This window comes from Vicia villosa, linkage group LG5, assembly GCF_029867415.1.
Source record: "Vicia villosa cultivar HV-30 ecotype Madison, WI linkage group LG5, Vvil1.0, whole genome shotgun sequence".
Taxonomy (NCBI): Eukaryota; Viridiplantae; Streptophyta; class Magnoliopsida; order Fabales; family Fabaceae; genus Vicia; species Vicia villosa.
The window spans coordinates 28,431,842-28,452,103 of record NC_081184.1 but is presented as its reverse complement, the minus strand read 5'-3'; the positions used below and the strand labels follow the sequence as shown (position 1 = coordinate 28,452,103).

The 20,262-nt window shown below is 34.9% G+C and overlaps 1 protein-coding gene across 1 annotated transcript; it reads left to right on the top strand.

The window, feature by feature from the left end:
• Positions 1-4,958: 4,958 nt before the first annotated feature.
• Positions 4,959-6,461, top strand: LOC131606437 (uncharacterized). The gene is made up of 5 exons (XM_058878666.1): positions 4,959-5,162; positions 5,269-5,412; positions 5,510-5,617; positions 5,859-5,910; positions 6,049-6,461. Exons 2-5 carry the CDS (start codon positions 5,341-5,343, stop codon positions 6,132-6,134), a joined length of 318 nt encoding a protein of 105 aa, XP_058734649.1. The 5' UTR covers positions 4,959-5,162; positions 5,269-5,340; the 3' UTR covers positions 6,135-6,461.
• The last annotated feature ends 13,801 nt before the right edge of the window (positions 6,462-20,262 follow it).

Genomic DNA, 20,262 nt, shown 5'->3' with positions numbered 1-20,262 from the left:
GTAGGTCTTGAATGACCCCCCTGTTGTTTTGCTTCCACCACTGACTTGGTTCCTATTCTATCTCTTATGAATGACCCCCCTGTTGTTTTGCTTCCACCACTGCTATTACGCTTAACTGCCACTGCTGTTGTTCTATTTTTCATGTGTTTTAAATTCAAATGTGAAGACTTTTCAATTTTCATGTGTTTATTTTTGTTGCAGAAAGTGATAGGAGATATTGCTAAAACATCAAAATCTTCTTCATGAGACATGGAGATTGTGATACAGGAGCTTCTACACGGTTTGATAACTTCCAAGAACCATGAGTCTTCATCACAAAAGCATGAAGCTTCTATATGATTTTATGTTTTCCTGTTTATTATACTTCACAAAAGTGCAACCTTGATTTCATAAAAAGTGAGATTTGACTCACAAAAGTGCAACCTTGATTTTTTATATGCACAGGTTAAGAGAATGAGAGAAACATTATATTTTCCCCTCCTTCTTCAGGTTCTGCTTCACTTAATAACTGATCTCTCTTGTTGTATTTAGTTTTTTATTTGGTGTGTGGTTTAACTCATTTGATATTGCACTTATTGTATGATATATCGTTTTTTGACAATGAAACAGTAGGAGATTTGACAAGTAGACTTGGGGCAGATTGTAAGCAAGTTTCAAGGGTTAATGGAAATGATCTTAACTTGAGGCAGATTGTAAGCAAGTTTCAAGGGTTATTTAAATTATGCTGTAGAAGTTGGACTTTGTGCATTTGGGGAGCTGAAATTCCCTTCTTTTTCATACAGGATGGGGTGGAGGTATCCTGATATTGGTGAGTTTCAGGTACCTTATTTTTTGGCCCCATTTCAAGTCATTTTGAAACATTGTTGATTTTGAAACATTAGTTTAAATAATGCTTATTTAAAAAATCACTGCTTGCCAATTTTGAAGACATAAATATTGAAGTTTTATAAAAAAAAAAAATTGGTTCCATGATGTAGGTCATAATTGAAGATTGCATTAGCGCTAGATACAATGACTTTCTGCAGCTGAATATATGTATGAAGAATTTAAATAGCAACATTCATTTATTATATTAATAGAATTTATTTATCACTCATGTCATGAATATTTTTTAGTCATGAATAAATATTAAATAGAAAGGGTTAAATAGAACAAAACTAAATTTGTTATAAGGCAATAGGAGGAAGCAAATTTAAATTTATAATGATGGAAAGTAAACCACAATCATATCATATGGTTAATAAGTGTATATATTTATTCTCTCTCTCTCTCTCTCTCTCTATATATATATATATATATATATATATATATATATATATATATATATATATATATATATATATATATATATATATATATATATATGGATATATGGAAAACACTTCTGGTTAGTTCTAACCTCACGTCTTTCATAAATTTTACTAATGTTGATACATCAAAATATTATAATGCTACCTACTTTACATCATCACGTGAAAGAGGATTTCTTGTCATATCATGACTATAATAATGCAAAGGGTCGGAGATAAAATGGAGAAAAATATTTGCAAAAAATAAATTAAAATTTTATCATTAATTTAAATTAAAATTTTATGAATCATATTTGATGTGTAATAAGATTATTTATAATTGTAGTTAATGTATTATATCTTTTAAAATGATTTAAAAAAAATCAATAACATGGTCCATTTATAAGATTTAATCAGATTCAAATATAGAAAACAAATATAATAAATTAAATATCTTACTTTTTATGTAATAATAAAATATTGATTAAAATAGTAAAAATAAGATAATTGAAAATATAAGGTGAAAAATGATAAAGCATAACATGATAAATAAAAAATTAAGTCATTATTGTTTATAATTTAAAAAAATAAAGTAAAAAATGATTAAAAAACATAATATTAAAAATTAATGAGACTGGATAATAATATTATATTTTGCAAACAAAAATGGAAGAGTTGATTAGGATTTAGGTTAGAGAAGAATTAATAAAAGAAAATATGAAAGTAAAAGAAATGCATAAAATTGAGAAAATAAAGAGAGAGAAGTGAGAATAAGAGAGAGATAAGAGGGTTGAGAAAGATAATGAAAAAGGTAAGAAGTAGTATATAGGTTGAGTATGTGGTTAGATAATCTTGCATTGGGAAGGTAATAAAAATAATTAATATTATATTATGACTTTGATATATCAGTTTCAAAAAATAGTGTAGAAAGCAAATAAAAAATAATGAATAAGCTTATACATTGGGCAACAAATGAAAGAAGTGCAATAAGAGCATCCATGTGGCAGCCTAAATGGGTAGCAGGGCATAATTGGAATTTCCAAAACTATCAATTTTCTTAAATGAGTAGATTACAAAGAATACTATGATCACAATTGATACATGAGAATTTGGACGACTACATCTAACAACCAAGAAAAGAGAAATTAGCTACGCTTACTCAGTATAGTTTTACAATGATGATCTAGAAGAAATACGTTAAAGAGAATTTGTGTCGATTACTTGGACAACGCTTTCACCCTCAATCTTTCTTTCATTTCCACCCATGTTGTGATATTTGATATCAAGTGTCATTCTACCTTAAATCTATCAGAATCACCAAGAATCCATTGAAATGTATCAACTAAACTGAGTTGAACTCCTATTTATATAGATATGATATGGTCTTCACACTAAGCGAATCTTGCGTTTATTTTTCCCAAAGTCAAGCCAGATTATCTACAAGTGGACTTTTCGCCATACCTTGCTTAGTGCCCTGCCCATTCTCACTTAGCGAGCAAACCTTTTCTTTCCTCTAAAGTAATTTAACCAAGACGCATTAAAATGCAATTCCATGCTTAGCAAGCTTGATACTTCGCTTAGCAATTTATGTTTCTTAACCTTGAAATTGCTTGGCTCTTAAGTTATTTTTTGCCACCATTACTCGCCTAGCGAGACCCTGTTCTTCGCTCAGCGAGAATGTCCTCTTGGAAGGTACTTTGTTCTTGCTTTGTTGTGCTAAGAGAGCCCATTATTTTGCTTGGGAAAATCTTAATTGTTGTTTGTGTGTTTTCTTTGTTATTTTTACTTGTACTTTGTGAATACACTATTAAAAATTTCATACATGTGTTTTATCTTTTTTAAAAATAAATTGAATTTTTTTTCATTAATTACTTACAAATTAACTTAATAAATACTTATATATTTTACGTAAATTTTCCACTTATCAGTCAGTATATAACTTATGCTTAGTGTTTGTATTATTTTTACATATCCAATTAATTAAAATCTCCATATCATGAGCAATATTGTGATGCATTTTATTACCTTGTTGTTTCTCTATTTGTTTTCTATCTGAATTCTCCACCAAATTCTTGTATTCAATTATTATTATAGTTCTTAATCATGAGGTTACACAATAGTTTGCATTAAATTTACTAGAAATAGACATTTTTGGCATTTTGACATACACCAAAATTGTTATAATGAGCACCTGGGCTTTTTTCTTTGTTCTACTATCTGATTTCAGTAAAGTTATTTCTTTTTAACAATAAATGTTTGTTTGCTAATATATTAATTTAAATTTTAGAAAATGTATGTATTAGTTGTTTTAAAATTTAATAAATTAAATTTATAAATTATGATCAACTAAAATTATTACATTTAATTTTTTAAAATATAATTTTAACTCTTTACTCTTAATTGTAGATTTAATGTCACTTTCATAATTATAATTATATAATGAGATACATTTATAAATTATTATTAAATTTTATATTAATATTAATTAAAAAGACTTAAATTAGTATTTCCAAAATAATAAAATAAAATATAATAATATGCAAAATAAAAGTGTGGAATTCAATAATTTTTTTAAAGTTATACCATTGAAGTTAAAATTAAATAAATCACTCTAGAATAATAGTTCCTTAAAAAAAATTTAAAAATGAGTTACATTCTGTTATAACAAACCGTAACCGTTTCGTTCCGATTCGTTTTGTAATCATTTTTCATCACTATATAAACAGTAACTTGACGCTTTTCAACAAACTTTTGAGCGCGAATTGGAGTTGAAGAAAGTGAAAATCGGAGAGAGAGAAATCATGAGCACGGAAAATCAGGTGAGTTCCATTCATCATCATCTTCTTCTTCTTCTTCATTCGTTCTTCTTCTGCAATTCTATTGATTCTCTGAAAAATGCAATGCATGTTGATACATTTTAAGCATTTTTGTTACCGTAAAAATGCAATGAGAACTAGTTTGAACACACGCTTAGCACTGATTTATCTTGATTTTGATTGTTTTTAAAGAAATGATTACTTGTTCCAACACACACTAGAGTAGATTTTGTGTTTGATGTTGATTTTGATTTTTGATTTTGATGTTGATCTTGATTGTGATTTTGATGTTTAAGTTGATTTTGATGTTTAAGTTGATTTTGATTAAGTTAATTTTGATGTTGATTTTGATTAAGTTGATTTTGAAGTTTAAGTTGATTTTGACTAAGTTGATTTTGATGTTGATCTTGATTGTGATTTTGATGTTTAAGTTGATTTTGATTAAGTTGATTTTGATGTTGATCTTGATTGTGATTTTGATGTTTAAGTTGATTTTGATTGTGATTTTGATTAAGATCTCATCTAACACTGTTTGTGTTATCAGCTAGTAATTCTTTCTTCAATCCATGACGATCACTGTTTGTGTTAGGATTAGGACTAGGAGTGTTATTGGTATAATATTGCAGTTTCATACTTCTCGTCTAGGCGTTGGTTCTGTGCATTCTTCGGCGACGTCTCTGTGTGTGATTGATTGGTTTCTTCCAGTTGAAGATTCTTTTGATTCTTTTTCATATGAATTTGTTGTGACCTATAGATGTAACTACTCTTCATTTAATTTAATTCTCTCTTCAATGCTATGCATGATGATTAATTTTTAGTATTTTTCGTTTTGCCTAAAGTAATGACCACTTGTATAAAGCTCCATATGAATTGCTTGATTTTCTTTATCTTTTTGCTAATTGAAATCGTTTGTTAAGTTTTGACATACATATGTTAACTCTAAAGTTTTATATCTCATTTGCAGCCCACTTATATCCTTCAATTCTCTGGTGTAACCGTTGGAAATCCTGGACCAGCTGGTGCAGGAGTTATACTGCTTGCTGAAGATAGGACTGTGGTATGAAATTTACGCAACAGTTCAATTTGCTCAAGTTTTACATCTCATTTAGTTACAAGATTTAGGCATGTAGCTTACTCATCATGTTTCTTTCTTTACTTGGCAGCTTGGTCAATTCCGCGAGGGACTGGGACATCAAACAGTTAATGTTGCTGAGTTTCGCGCATTAATCTTAGGAATGAAACAAGCGATAAGGTTAGGATATAAGAACATCAAAGCTGAAGGAGACTCCCGACTTGTTATCAATCAGGTTTGTTCTATTATATAGTTTGCATTGTGAATGTTGATAGAATGAAAACATAATCTAACTGTTCACTTTTTATACATTTTTCTTTTGGAAACTACAGTTTCAGGGACACTGGACAATCGGTGAAGAAGATATAAAGGCGCTGCGTGAAGAGGCTGTGGAGTTGAAGGCTAACTTTCATTCATTCCGCGCCCTACACATTCCTGAGGTTTATATTTAGTAATTTGTTCTAGCAAGTATGGCATTGTTTTGGATCCTACACATTCATGAGGCTTTTTAATCGCATGTTTGTCTAATCATGAAGGCATTTTCAAGTCCTTAGATAGACTCCTAATTACATAATATTTACATTCAGTTCTGACTAAATTTTTATCTCTTTGATTTTAGATTACAACTCTATATGTATTTGCGTCACGGTTAACAAATATGTTTTTTTTGTTTGTTTATAGACTCATAACAGTGCAGCTGCTTCTCAAGCATGCAAGGCTATTAATCTCAAAGGTTAGACCTCATGAGTTTTCTCAGTTCCCTATCGGTTTAGTTAGTGTTTGATTCTTGATATTTTAATTATTGAGAATTTTGCATTGTGAAACCAAAAAGCATTTAGATAACTCTTTGATGTAATATATTTTTTTGTAGATGGTGTTGTTGAAGAAGGTAATCAAGTTGAAGATAATAATCAAGTTGAAGATGATAGTCATGATGAAGAAGATAATCTTGGTTAATGATCATCTGACAGTGTGTGCCATTCTCAAAAACTATTGGCAATTATGTTACATTTCATGTTGAAGTTTTCCCTAACAATTTAGCATTGTGGGAGTTTTACATATAACACTTGGTATCAAAAGTTGAATGTTGCTTACAATACTGCAAAAGTTGAACATACTTCCATGAGTAGATGTCCACCATTATAGCAGTTTATATGGACATGAAAATACTGCTGTGATGGTTGGATTATGCATATTTTGGAATTTCTGTTTTCTATATTCATTTGAAAAAATCTTGTTATGTGATTATCACATTGAGTATGATTCAAGGTGATTGATGCTATGGCTCCAAAAATAACTTTCCTTTTGATACATTATGTTCTTTGTTTGGTTTTGTGGAATGTTTTCTTGATTGCGTGACTGATATACTTTGTTCCGTTCATTTGCATATTATTTGACTTCAAAGAAAGGATTGTATAACAGGTTTTTCTGTTGGTAAAACTTGTGTTTTCTATTTTCAAAAAATAAAGCTTTTTTTCTAATGTAAAAAAAGCAGGACTTTAGATAAACAGATAGAAGGTTATTTCCTTCTCATTAGTTTTCCTCCTAAAAAGTACTTCCATATCTTACTTGTAGAAAATCTGCAATTGTAGAAAGTAGACCATAAAAAAACAGCCAAAGCTGATTCCAACAACAAACTAGGTTGTGGCATGGTTTTAGACAAACATTAGAGGAATGTCAATCAGATAAAAGCTATGTCAATCAAGATAATCAATAAATTTTTTATTTTGGAATATATTTTTGTTTATTTTCTTACTATAATTTAAGTTCTTTATTACTTTATTTAATCCATTGTACTCTTTATAATAAATAATTAAAAATATTTATGGATAAATTTATGATGTTGAGTTGAACTTTCAAAATAATAAATTAATATAATTTAATTTTTTAAACGACAAATAACTATGATTTGTATTGTAAATTAGGGGTGGCAAAACGGGCCCGGCTCGCGGGGAAAGTCCGTTTTACCCGCATTTTTTTGCGGGGCGGGGTAAGGTTTTAGGCCCGCTCTCTTTAATATGCCCGCCCGCCCCGCCCCGTTTTTTTGTGGGCTTTTGCGGGCATTTATTTTTTCATAGAATTTTACTATTTTTAGGCCTAAAAAGCGGAATGCCCGCGGGCTTTTCCCGCCCCGCCCTCACTGTTTCGCGGGGGGTAAGGTTTTAGACCCGCACTCTTAAAAAAGCCCGCCCCGCCCCGTTTTTTCGCGGGTTTTTGCGGGGCGGGCATGCCCGTTTGCCACCCCTATTGTAAATACGACAAATAATGAATAAGGAACATGCAAGAATTTCTAATCACTAAGACGGTATTTTAGTTTGAAATTATCTTGAAAAAATTATCAATTAACACTTTGTTTTTGTCAAAAACTTCTCATATTTGAATGAAAATAGAGTTCGGTTGATGAATAAGGACAGTCCATGTACTGGATGAAGCCAAAAAGTGTAAAAAATAGTTAGAAAATGTGAAATTTTTTTAAAAAAAAATCATGACTAGAAGGTGTTCGAATCATATGATTCATTTAGATATGTGTAAATTATTTTAGTTTTCCTATTCACCGTACCTCACCTAAAATTTTAGAACATAAAATTTGAGTGGGTGAAACAATAGAGGTTTTGGTATTTGTGAAGAAGATAAAGTGAAAGAGTAAGAGAATATTAGAGAGAAGAAATTATTCAGGGTGAGAAATCAAACTTTTATTAATTTTGCACACTATATTATAAAGGGTATTTTTACAAACATATTACAATAATTGGGATCCAAAATAAACAACTAAACAATTTGAAAAAATAAAAACGTACCACTATAAGTAACAAACAAAGAAATCAATTTTGTTTTCATGTAACCGGTTACATCATCCCATGTAATCATAGAACTGAAATGTTTTATTTGTTTTTCAGAAGTGTTTATTTGAGAAGCTAAAACTTGCAATCCACCTCCAGTAGTCTATTGCATGCATTTGAATTATTATTATCAACTAACACATCACCTTATTTCATATGCTCCAAGTTCTCCATGACCATGTTCATCTTCAATCTTTTGAACACATCATTTGTGACTCCCTTTGTCAACAAATCCGCAACTTTGTCTTCATTTGTACAATATCCTAATTTTAACTTGCCTTTACTCACTAGATCCCTCAAGTAGTGAAACTTCATCTCAATATGCTTGCTTCTCTCATGTGCAATTGGATTCTTAGCAAGATTAATCGTCGAAACGTTATCAATCAAGAGTGTGCCACTCTCACCCTCATTGTTGCCTAGCTCCTGCAGTAGATTCATTAGCCACACTGCTTGACACGCACATAACGACGCGAAAATATACTCGGCCTCACAAGACGAGAGTGCAACTGTTGGTTCCTTCTTAGAACACCATGAGATTGGTGCTCCTCCGAACATAAAAATGTATCCGGCTGTAGACATACAATCATCTTTATCTCCGCACCAGTTGGAATCGGTAAAAATGAGCAAATTAAATTTTTCGCACGTACCTACTACGTGATAGAGAATTCTACAACCAATAGACCCTTTGACGTATCTTAGGATTCTTTTGACTGCTGCCAAGTGAGAAACCTTCGGCCTCCCCATGAATCTACTCGCAAACCGACGCTAAATGACAAATCTGGTTGTGTATTGCACAAGTAACGTAATGATCTAGTCAATCTCCTATATTGAGTAGGATCTACCTTTTGCTCATCTTCACTTTCCAACAACTGTAACCTTGCTTCAACTGGTGTTATGGTAGCATTACAATGCTCCATATCTCACTTCTTCAATATTTCAAGAGCATATGTTCTTTGATGCATTAGCAGCCCCATTTTTTTACTTATGGAACTCTATGCCAAGGAAATATGTCATGATGTCAAGGTCACTCATTTCATATTCTTTCATAAGTTCACTCTTGAACTTAGAAATACCCAAATCATTGCAGTCTGTGATCAAAAAATTATTCACATATAGACAAAGTATGCACTACAAAAAAAACTCCAATTTGTCAGGTGAATAGCACCCTGCAAAAGCAAATATCACCCTGCAACGTAACTTTTGCGGGGAAGACGTTGTTAGAACAAGATTTGTTCTGATCAATATTCTTAGTTTTCATGATAACAAGGATATGAATTTTGTGTGAGATAATGTGGTACTCTAATACATTGCAATTTCCATTTCAGAAGATATATAAAGAGTATGCACAAATCAGCGCTCAGAAGCTTTGTCTCAGAAGGTTCAGCATGCAACATCAGAACATGGTCTGGCAAGACATCAGAAGATGGTCAAGGCAGAATCAGAACATGGGTCTATGGAAGCATCAGAAGAACTTGAGATCAGAAGCAGAAGCACTGAAGTTCTCATGGTATCACGCTCAGAAGCACTTCAAGGTCAGAAGACAAGAAGATGCTATGCACCAAGCTGTTTGACTCTGATGATATTCAAATATTTTATTCACAAACATCATATCAGAAGAAAGTACAGGTGGCAGGCTACGCTGACTGACAAAAGGAACGTTGGAAGCTATTAAAGGCAATGTCAGTAGACACAGCGTGAACAAGGCTCGAGGTAGTTGACAAAAGCGTGAAACATTAAACGCAATGTTGTACGGAACACGCAAAGCATTAAATGCACCCAACGGTCATCTTCTCAAACGCCTATAAATATGAAGTTCTGATGAGAAGCAAGGTTACCAATTCTGAACGAAACTATTCTGAAAAACTTGCTGAAACGTTGTTCAAACTCAAAGCTCAGAAACTTCATCTTCATCAAAGCTCACTACATTGTTGTTGTAATATATCAGTGAGATTAAGCTTAAACGTTAAGAGAAATATCACTGTTGTGATTATAGCTTTTCAGAAGCATTTGTAATACTCTTAGAATTGATTACATTAATTTGTAAGTAACTAGAGTGATCAAGTGTTGATCAGGATACTCTAGGAAGTCTTAGCTTGTGTCTAAGCAGTTGTAATTAGAGTGATCACGTGGTGGTCAGGATACTCTAAGAAAGTCTTAGCTTGTGTCTAAGCATTTGTTCCTAGAGTGATCAGGTTGTGATCAGGATACTCTAGAAGACTTAGTCGTGGGCTAAGTGGAAAACCATTGTAATCTGTTGCGATCAGTGGATTAAATCCTCAAGTGAGGTAAATCACTCAGTGGGGGTGGACTGGAGTAGTTTAGTTAACAACGAACCAGGATAAAAATAACTGTGCATATTGTTTTTATCGTTCAAGTTTTTAGACTACACTTATTCAAACCCCCCCTTTCTAAGTGTTTTTCTATCCTTCAATTGGCATCAGAGCGCCGGTTCTAAGGTGCAAGCACTTAACCGTGTTTAGAAAAGATTCAGGAAGAGAAAAACGCTTCAGTAAAAGATGGCTGGTGAAGTTCCAACAAATCCAGCTGCATCTACATCTGGCTCTGCTGAGCAATACAATGGTAACAATGGTTATACTAGACCACCAATATTCGATGGTGAAAACTTTGAATATTGGAAAGATAAACTGGAAAGTTACTTTCTTGGTCTGGATGCTGATCTATGGGATCTTCTGTTGGATGGTTACAAACATCCTGTTAAAGCTACTGGTGTAAGGCTCACGAGAAGCGAAATGAATGATGATCAAAAGAAAGATTTCAAGAATCATCACAAATGCAGGACTGTTTTGCTGAATGCTATCTCTCATGCTGAGTATGAGAAGATATCTAACAGGGAAACGGCCCATGACATATATGAGTCCTTGAAGATGACTCATGAAGGAAATGCTCAAGTCAAGGAGACCAAAGCTCTTGCACTAATCCAGAAGTATGAAGCCTTCAAGATGGAGGATGATGAAGACATTGAAAAGATGTTTTCAAGATTTCAAACTCTGACTGCTGGATTGAGAGTTCTCGACAAAGGCTACACCAAGGCTGATCATGTAAAGAAGATCATCAGAAGTTTGCCCAGAAGATGGGGCCCAATGGTGACTGCATTCAAGATTACGAAGAATCTGAATGAAGTTTCTTTGGAAGAGCTGATCAGTGCCCTGAGGAGTCATGAGATTGAACTCGACGCTAATGAACCTCAGAAGAAAGGTAAGTCTATTGCTTTAAAATCTAATGTTAAAAAATGCACTAACGCTTTTCAGGCTAGAGAAGAAGATCCTGAAGAATCAGAATCTGAAGAAGAAGATGAACTGTCCATGATCTCGAGAAGGGTAAACCAACTCTGGAAGAGCAAGCAAAGGAAGTTCAGAGGCTTCAGAAGTTCAAAGAAATTTGAACGAGGAGAATCTTCTGGTGACAGAAGATCCGACAAGAAGAAGGCTGTCTGCTATGAGTGCAATGAGCCTGGACATTACAAGAATGAGTGTCCGAAACTTCAGAAGGAGAATCCTAAGAAGAAGTTTCATAAGAAGAAAGGTCTTATGGCAACATGGGATGATTCTGAATCAGAATCAGGATCAGACTCTGAAGGAGAGCAGGCAAACTTTGCGCTGATGGCGACAGAAGATGATGGATCAGAATCTACATCAGAATCAGATTCTGAAGAGGTATTTTCTGAACTATCTAGAGAAGAGTTAGTTTCCAGTCTAACAGAGCTTCTTGAATTAAAAGCTCCTCTTAGTATCAAATACAAAAAGCTGAAAAAGCAATTTGAATTTGAAACTAAGAAGCTTGAGTTGGAAAATTCTGAATTAAAAGAAAAAGTTTTAAAATTATCCAATAATGTTGGATCTCCTTCTGATTCAGAAAAATCCACTCCCAGTCTGAATCATATTCTGAAAGAATATGATTTAAGTTTCAGGAAGTTCTTATCTAGAAGTATTGGCAGAAGTCAGCTAGCTTCTATGATATATGCTGTGTCTGGGAACAAGAGAGTTGGCATTGGTTATGAGGGTGAAATCCCATACAAGCTTGAATCTGTGGATGATATGAAAATATCATACAAGCCTCTGTATAACCAATTTAAATTTGGCCACTCCCATGATATTAAGCACACATCACATGCACAAAGTTTTCACATAACACACACCAAGAAGCATGTGACACAACCTAAGAAATATCATGGAACTCAGAATAAGAAATATCATGTTGTTCCTCCTGTTAAATATTTTGCTAAACCCAAGTTCAATCAGAACTTGAGGAGAACTAACAAGAAAGGACCCAAGAAATTGTGGGTACCTAAGGAGAAGATAATTTCTGTTGCAGATATCCTTGGCGGCAAAGAGGACAGAAAGCAAAATGTCATGGTACCTGGACTCTGGGTGCTCGCGACACATGACGGGAAGAAGGTCTACATTTCAAGACCTGGTGCTTAAACCAGGTGGAGAAGTCAAGTTTGGAGGAGATCTGAAGGGCAAAATCATTGGCTCTGGAACCATAAGTCTTGGTAACTCTCCTTCCATAACTAATGTACTTCTTGTAGAAGGATTAGCTCATAACTTATTGTCCATAAGTCAATTAAGTGACAATGGTTATGACATAATCTTCAATCAAAAGTCTTGCAAGGCTGTAAGTCAGAAGGATGGCTCAATCCTATTTACAGGCAAGAGGAAGAACAACATTTATAAGATTGATCTTTCTGATCTTGAGAAGCATAAGGTAACTTGTCTTATGTCTGTTTCTGAAGAGCAATGGGTCTGGCACAGAAGATTAGGACATGCTAGTTTGAGAAAGATTTCTCAGATTAACAAACTAAATCTGGTCAGAGGACTCCCAAATCTGAAATTCAAATCAGATGCTCTTTGTGAAGCATGTCAGAAGGGCAAGTTCTCCAGACCTGCATTCAAGTCTAAAAATGTTGTTTCTACCTCAAGGCTGTTAGAACTCTTGCACATTGATCTGTTTGGCCCAGTCAAAACAGCATCTGTCAGAGGGAAGAAATATGGATTAGTCATCGTTGATGATTATAGCCGCTGGACGTGGGTAAAGTTCTTGAAACACAAGGATGAGTCTCATTCAGTGTTCTTTGAATTCTGCACTCAGATTCAATCTGAGAAGGAGTGCAAAATCATAAAGGTCAGAAGTGATCATGGTGGCGAATTTGAGAACAGATTCTTTGAGGAGTTCTTCAAAGAAAATGGTATTGCCCATGATTTCTCTTGCCCCAGAACTCCACAGCAAAATGGAGTTGTAGAGCGAAAGAATAGGACTCTACAAGAAATGGCCAGAACCATGATCAATGAAACCAATATGGTTAAGCATTTCTGGGCAGAAGCAATTAACACTGCATGCTATATTCAGAATAGAATCTCTATCAGACCTATTCTAAATAAGACTCCTTATGAATTGTGGAAGAACAGAAAGCCCAACATTTCATATTTCCATCCTTTTGGATGTGTATGTTTTATTCTGAATACTAAAGATCATCTTGGTAAGTTTGATTCTAAAGCACAAAAATGTTTCCTTCTTGGATATTCTGAACGCTCTAAAGGCTACAGAGTATACAATACTGAAACATTGATTGTAGAAGAATCAATCAATATCAGGTTTGATGATAAGCTTGGTCTTGAAAAACCAAAGCAGTTTGGGAATTTTGCAGATTTTGATATTGATATCTCAGAAGTTGAAGAATCAAGAAGCAAAGCTGCAGAAGCTGGCAGTCTCAGAAGCAGTGGATCAGAAGATCAAGTTGTTGCATCTTTAGAGAATCTAAGGATTTCTGAAGAACCAACAGTCAGAAGATCACCTAGACTTGCATCAGCTCATTCAGAAGATGTGATCCTTGGAAAGAAAGATGATCCCATCATAACAAGGGCATTCCGTAAGAACAATGCAGAATGTCAATTAGGTCTTGTTTCTTTGATCGAGCCAACTTCTGTTGATCAAGCTCTAGAAGATCCAGACTGGATAATTGCCATGCAAGAAGAACTAAATCAGTTTACAAGGAATGATGTATGGGACTTGGTTCCTAGACCAAAAGGATTTAACATCATCGGTACTAAGTGGGTTTTCAGAAACAAGCTAAGTGAGAAAGGTGAAGTGGTAAGAAACAAAGCCAGACTGGTTGCTCAGGGTTATAGTCAGCAAGAAGGGATTGATTATACAGAAACCTTTGCACTAGTGGCCAGGTTAGAATCTATTCGTCTATTAATTTCTTTTGCCACTCAACACAACATCACTCTTTATCAGATGGATGTTAAGAGTGCCTTCTTAAATGGTTACATAGATGAAGAAGTTTATGTCCATCAACCTCCTGGTTTTGAAGACTCCATGTCTCCAAATCATGTTTTTAAATTAAAGAAATCATTATACGGATTGAAACAAGCTCCCAGAGCTTGGTATGAACGTTTGAGTTCTTTCCTTCTGGAAAATGGTTTCACTAGAGGAAAAGTGGACACTACTCTCTTTTGTAAAACATTTAAAAAGGATATTTTAATTTGTCAAATATATGTTGATGATATTATCTTTGGAACATCTAATGCTACACTTGGAAAGGAGTTTGCTGAGTCTATGCAGGCTGAATTTGAAATGAGCATGATGGGAGAACTCAAGTATTTCCTTGGGATTCAAATCAACCAAACTTCCGATGGAACCTATGTTCATCAAACGAAGTATGTGAAAGAACTTCTGAAGAAGTTTAATCTTTCTGAAAGCAAAGAAGCCAAAACTCCTATGCATCCAACATGTGTACTGGGTAAGGATAAGGTAAGTAAGAAGGTAGATCAGAAGTTGTACAGAGGTATGATTGGATCTCTTCTATATCTAACTGCTTCTAGACCTGACATTCTCTTTAGTGTTTGTTTGTGTGCTCGATTCCAATCAGATCCAAGAGAATCTCATTTAACAGCGGTTAAGAGAATTCTAAGGTATCTGAAAGGTACTACTAATGTTGGTTTAGTTTACAGAAGATCTAAAGACTACAACTTAGTAGGATTCTGTGATGCTGACTATGCTGGAGATAAAATAGAAAGAAAGAGCACTTCTGGAAGTTGTCAATTTCTTGGAAGTCATCTGATCTCATGGTACAGCAAGAAGCAAGCTACTATTGCCCTCTCAACAACAGAAGCAGAATATGTTGCTGCTGCTGGTTGTAGCACACAAATGCTCTGGATGAGAAGTCAGCTGGAAGATTATCAGATATATGAGAGTAACATTCCTATTTTCTGTGATAATACTTCTGCTATATGTTTATCTAAGAATCCTATTTTACATTCAAAAGCTAAACATATTGAGATTAAACATCATTTCATAAGGGACTATGTTCAGAAGGGTGTTATATCTTTAAACTTTGTGGATACAGACCATCAATGGGCTGATATCTTTACAAAACCCCTTGCTGAAGATAGGTTTAAGTTCATTCTGAAGAATATCAGTATGGATCTATGCCCAGAATGAGAAGATGAGAAGATCTTATGTATGAGTATCTTCTGAAATGAAATTGGATTTTTTTTAAGAAGTTCTGATTGAAATCAATTAGAAATTGTGATTCAGTTATTACTAACGTTTCATTGTCTAAGTTGATTCAGAATCTCTTTAAAAGCAAAACAGCTGTAACTGGCTATCCAGATGGTAAACACGTGTTCACTATCTCTGGACAAGCGTGCGTGCAGTTGAGGGGACGTCTACTTAGGTAACTGTGCAAATCTCGTTTTTTGTCATTATTATCTCTCCTCACTGTCGCACGCTCGCGAAAAATGAACAGAGTCGCCACCAATATATTTATCCCATAAGGGAAAGGAATATCAGAAAACCTAACAAAGGAAGGAACAGGGTCTTGCGACCAGAGAATCAAGGTACGGGAGTCGGTTACGCAAGGGGAAGGTGCTAGCACCCCTCACGCCCATCGTACTCGATGGTATCCACCTATGTTTGCTTCTATCTAAAGGGTGTATAACTATGTCTATGTCTAAATGCGAATGAATGCAAAATGTAGGGAAAATAAAGAATTGTACTCGCACGGGCCCTACCCCGCTCTGCCTACGTATCCTTTTCAGGAATCAGAGTTACCGTAGCTCGGCTCACGATTTTCTGTTTGTTTTTGTGTTTTTTAATTGGGTGGCGTTAACGTTCGCGCTCTTGCATAAGGGATCGCCTAGGATGCGTAGGAGCGGAAATAACAGTGCCCTTAGGTGCCAACGAGGCAAAAGAAAAAGAAATGATTGGTTTGTGTCTTTTAGGGTAGATGAGTGGTGAACAGTTCCCAATACCGGGCCACTCACCACATTCTCTACTTTGCTTTAGTCTGAACCTTTATTAGGTGTTTTGAATGTTTTTGGTTGTGTGTTTTTTAAAGGGAGTTTACTTTGCGATCCGAATCACATAAAATTGTATAATGATCGAGAAGCAGATTAGGGAATGAATCCCACTCACTTCCATCCCATTATGTAATGTTCGAGAAACAGATTAGGGAATGGATCCCACTCATTTCTCTCCCATTAATTAATGTTTTGAGAAACAGATTAGGGAATGAATCCCACTCATTTCTCTCCCATTAGGTAGTGACCGAGAAACAGATTAGGGAATAAATCCCACTCGTTTCTATGCCACTAAGTGATTGAGAAACAGATTAGGGAATGAATCCCACTCATTTCTCTATCACTTTCTCAATGTGATTCGCATCTTCCTTTTTATTAAGTATTTTAGAAGTTGAAAAGAAAAAGGATGAAAGAAGGGAACTATTTCTAAATTCTAGTCTAAGTTGTCTATACAAGGGAATTAAAATGATAAACTGTACAATTTATAAAAAAAACTATACATGGAATAGGTAAAAGAAAATCAGTATGCGACAGATAAAATTGAGAACTATAGCAAACAAACGATATTCACAAGCACACATACATCCCTTAATCCTATACAAAAAATCGAGACTAAAAATCAATTCCTAAGTCTATTGAAGAATTATTTGCAAAGAAGTGTTAATCAAAGGAAATTCAAATGTATTGTGAAGAAAAAGATTTATTAAAAGGATTAAAACAATTAAGAAAAATTAACAAAAATCATGACAATTATTTACACACTCTAAAATACCTAAAACCATTTTTTATGTATTTTTTATTCGAGTAAAAAGAATTATAGGGCAACAATTAAAAGAAAACAAAAATTAAAATAAAATCTACAATCTAGACAGCAGGGGGGTGCAACAAGAGTTTTACAATGAACTAAAACTATGTTATAGGCTAAAACCGGGCCCAAAACAGGGGGTGGCAAGAGCAGTAGTAATCAGGCCCAGCTACAAGGGGTGGGGAGGCATTGTCAAAAGTGGGGTGCGGTCCAGAAAGACAAAAGGGCCCAGAAATTCGTGGCCCAAACTGCACTACCTACTTGTTCCATTTATTTCATTCATTATTTGCTCAGCATGTTAATATTATTTAGACTATGGTTGAATTAAAATGTGGCACTCAATTAACATGTAAACACTGCATCAATTGGTCATGGTGGAATTTAAGTCACATAAGACAAAATGCATTCATGGACCAATCAGAATTGAACAACACACTCGTCAATCATTGAATAAAAGATAGAAATGAAATAAAATGGGAGCCTTAGCCATTAACGTGATGACACGTAAGCTCCAGGGGAAACTCAAAGCAAACAAGCAGACGCCGGAGCCAAGCTCCGGTCATCTTCTCCGATGACAGCAGCGGCGGAGCTGTAAGTAATTTTCCAGAAACAAAAAAAGCAGGCACCTTTCGAATCAGAATCTCATGCCGATCATGGATCTACCCTTAGATTCTTCTAATTCTATCCTTATTCTCTAGACCGAGGCATATTATAAAGCCCTAACATGTTGAAACTTCATTAAAACGCACAAGTCTTGCATCAAAACGACTCTCATGTCATCTAGAACTTGAATATGCAGTTTAAGCTATCAAACACCAATCGTTTCATCACAAACAGAAATCAAACATCAAGAATTCAAAGTTTAATACTCATGTGTATGAACCTATGGTATATCATCTACGATGCGAAGAGGTTCAGAAACTTACTTGCTACGAATCTTGGATCACGATATTCTGAAACCTTCAGCTCTCCGCGTTGTAGATCTGAATGCGCATGGAATACTTCACACCACCGAGAAATAAACTCAGCCTTCAATGCTTGAGCTCTCGCGAAAGAAGTGACTGAGATGATGATCGTTAAACTCCGAATCGTAGCATTGTGATGATGAGCATTATTGCGTTTGCGTTGAGGTGACTATGGTGATCGAAGGAGATAGGTGATGGAGATAGAGGTGGTGGCTGAAAGAGAATGGAGGTGCTGATCGGAGTTTGTTAGAGGTTGTTCATGGTGGTTGAGGGTGGTTATGGTGGTTGAAGTTTGTTACAATTTAGCAACAAACTTTGAAGTAGGGTGGGAAGAGAGAACCGAGAGAGAGAAGGAAGGATTGGGAGGAGAGTGGAGAAAGAGAAATGAAGTGTCTCGTGTGAGTTGTGAAGAGTTTTAGTTTATATATGGTGAGTGTGTAGGTAGGTTATGGTGTGGTGTGTTGCATTAGATCTCTCCTCCAAACTTAATGAGCAAGAGTTTCTTCACATGGTAATTTTGTATTCTCGAGCTTGTTATGAGATGGACTGACTTTGATGTTTGGAACTTGATGAGATGAGGTTTATAAGTGTGAGAAATATGGCCCTGAACTTAGAACATTAATGCTGCCAATGCCTCATGCGTGTATGATAGGAGTTTGGCTTACGTCCCAGTCGAAACGTGGCTTGGCGACAGCATGACTTTAGACTCATGTACCTCATTCTATACTTGGTCAATTTCCATGATCATTGTCTTGTTGTGTAGGGGGCATGGGAGAGATTATATTGCCATTGAGTTTGATTCAAATGAACACTTGTAACTTCCAGCCAACGGGTTTGAAAATGGCACGTTAGGTGCTTGATGAAATGCCTGGCGTATGACTAAGACTCTGGCCCAAACTCTTGCTCACGCGTATCTTGGTGAGGTCACGACTTTGAATCTCTCCAATTTGTTCAATACTTGCTCAATTGACTCAATTCTGGTTTTGTTACATAGAGGACATGGCAAAGAATGGGAGCATACCGAGTTTGCTTCTATGGAATTTTTATAGAACTCTAAAATTGGCTTGAGATATGGCACACCACATGTTTGTCAAAATGCTTCACGTATGACCAAAAATCTGCCTAGCTGAATGACTTGAACAAATGCATTTCTTCTAACTTCAAACCAACATAACTCTTGAATCAAGCTTTAAATGGAAAAACTCCCAACTAGAGAATTGTAGAGGGCTATGATTTGAACACTTTTGATGTTGAGCTTGTCTTAAAATTCTGTCGTTTTCAACATGATAATCGAACCTGAAGTCAGCTGCCCAGCCAATTGGAAATTCACTCAAAAATTCTTTAAGTGTAGAACTTTCCTCTTTTGGCAAGTTCCCATTTCAACTAACTTTCCAAATTTGGCAGTTTTGATTATTTCTTGATTTTTCTCATTTCCTTGACTTTATTTGACCGGTTTTCCACCAAAAGTCAATATTTGAATAATTCTTCTGATTTTGACCCAAAAGTCAACTGTTCTGATTTTCTCTGATTATTGATGAAATTCCCGATTAAATTTTCTCCAGTCAGATCCAGTCAAACGAATGTGTCCTACATGGTCAATATGAAAGCTTCTCACTCATAAGATCCGTTCTTGATTAAATGTTGACCCGAAAGTCAACTGGTTGACTTTGGTCAAAGAAACCCTAATTCAGAATAATCAGATGAGCATCAAGCTTGTACTTCCCAACCAATGCCTTGACTCGAAGGTGAGAAAACCACTGATTCAAGAGTGCCCTCAGACGGATAGTGCCACGGGACCAGACCTCAGATCCTCATATTTAATCAAGAGTTCTTTGCCATAAAGGCTCTTTCTTTCCAGTCTTCGATTGGTAACCATGATATGAATGCATGAGTTGAATGACCTATATGAAACATGAATGTAAACCAGATAATTAAGGGTAGGACAAATTTGGGGTATGACAGCTGCCCCTATTTAATCGTCTTTAACCTGAAGGTGAGATTGGCGCTAGCCTTTCGAACATTCGAGGTAGAAGAAGATTAAATATCAAGACCAGAAATTTGTCCTAAAAAGGAGATGGTGTAAGTGTTATCTTTATTTTTGATATCTGCTGGGGAAAGAGAAATTTTGTTTTTTCTGATGGAAATATTTACAGT

Bases quoted from the DNA above. Each gene is read 5' to 3' on its own strand.
- LOC131606437 (XM_058878666.1), top strand. From the start codon at position 5,341: ATGAAACAAGCGATAAGGTTAGGATATAAGAACATCAAAGCTGAAGGA. The intron at 5,618-5,858 runs GTTTATATTTAG...GTTTGTTTATAG, and splicing joins GCGCCCTACACATTCCTGAG to ACTCATAACAGTGCAGCTGC. The intron at 5,911-6,048 runs GTTAGACCTCAT...ATTTTTTTGTAG, and splicing joins CAAGGCTATTAATCTCAAAG to ATGGTGTTGTTGAAGAAGGT.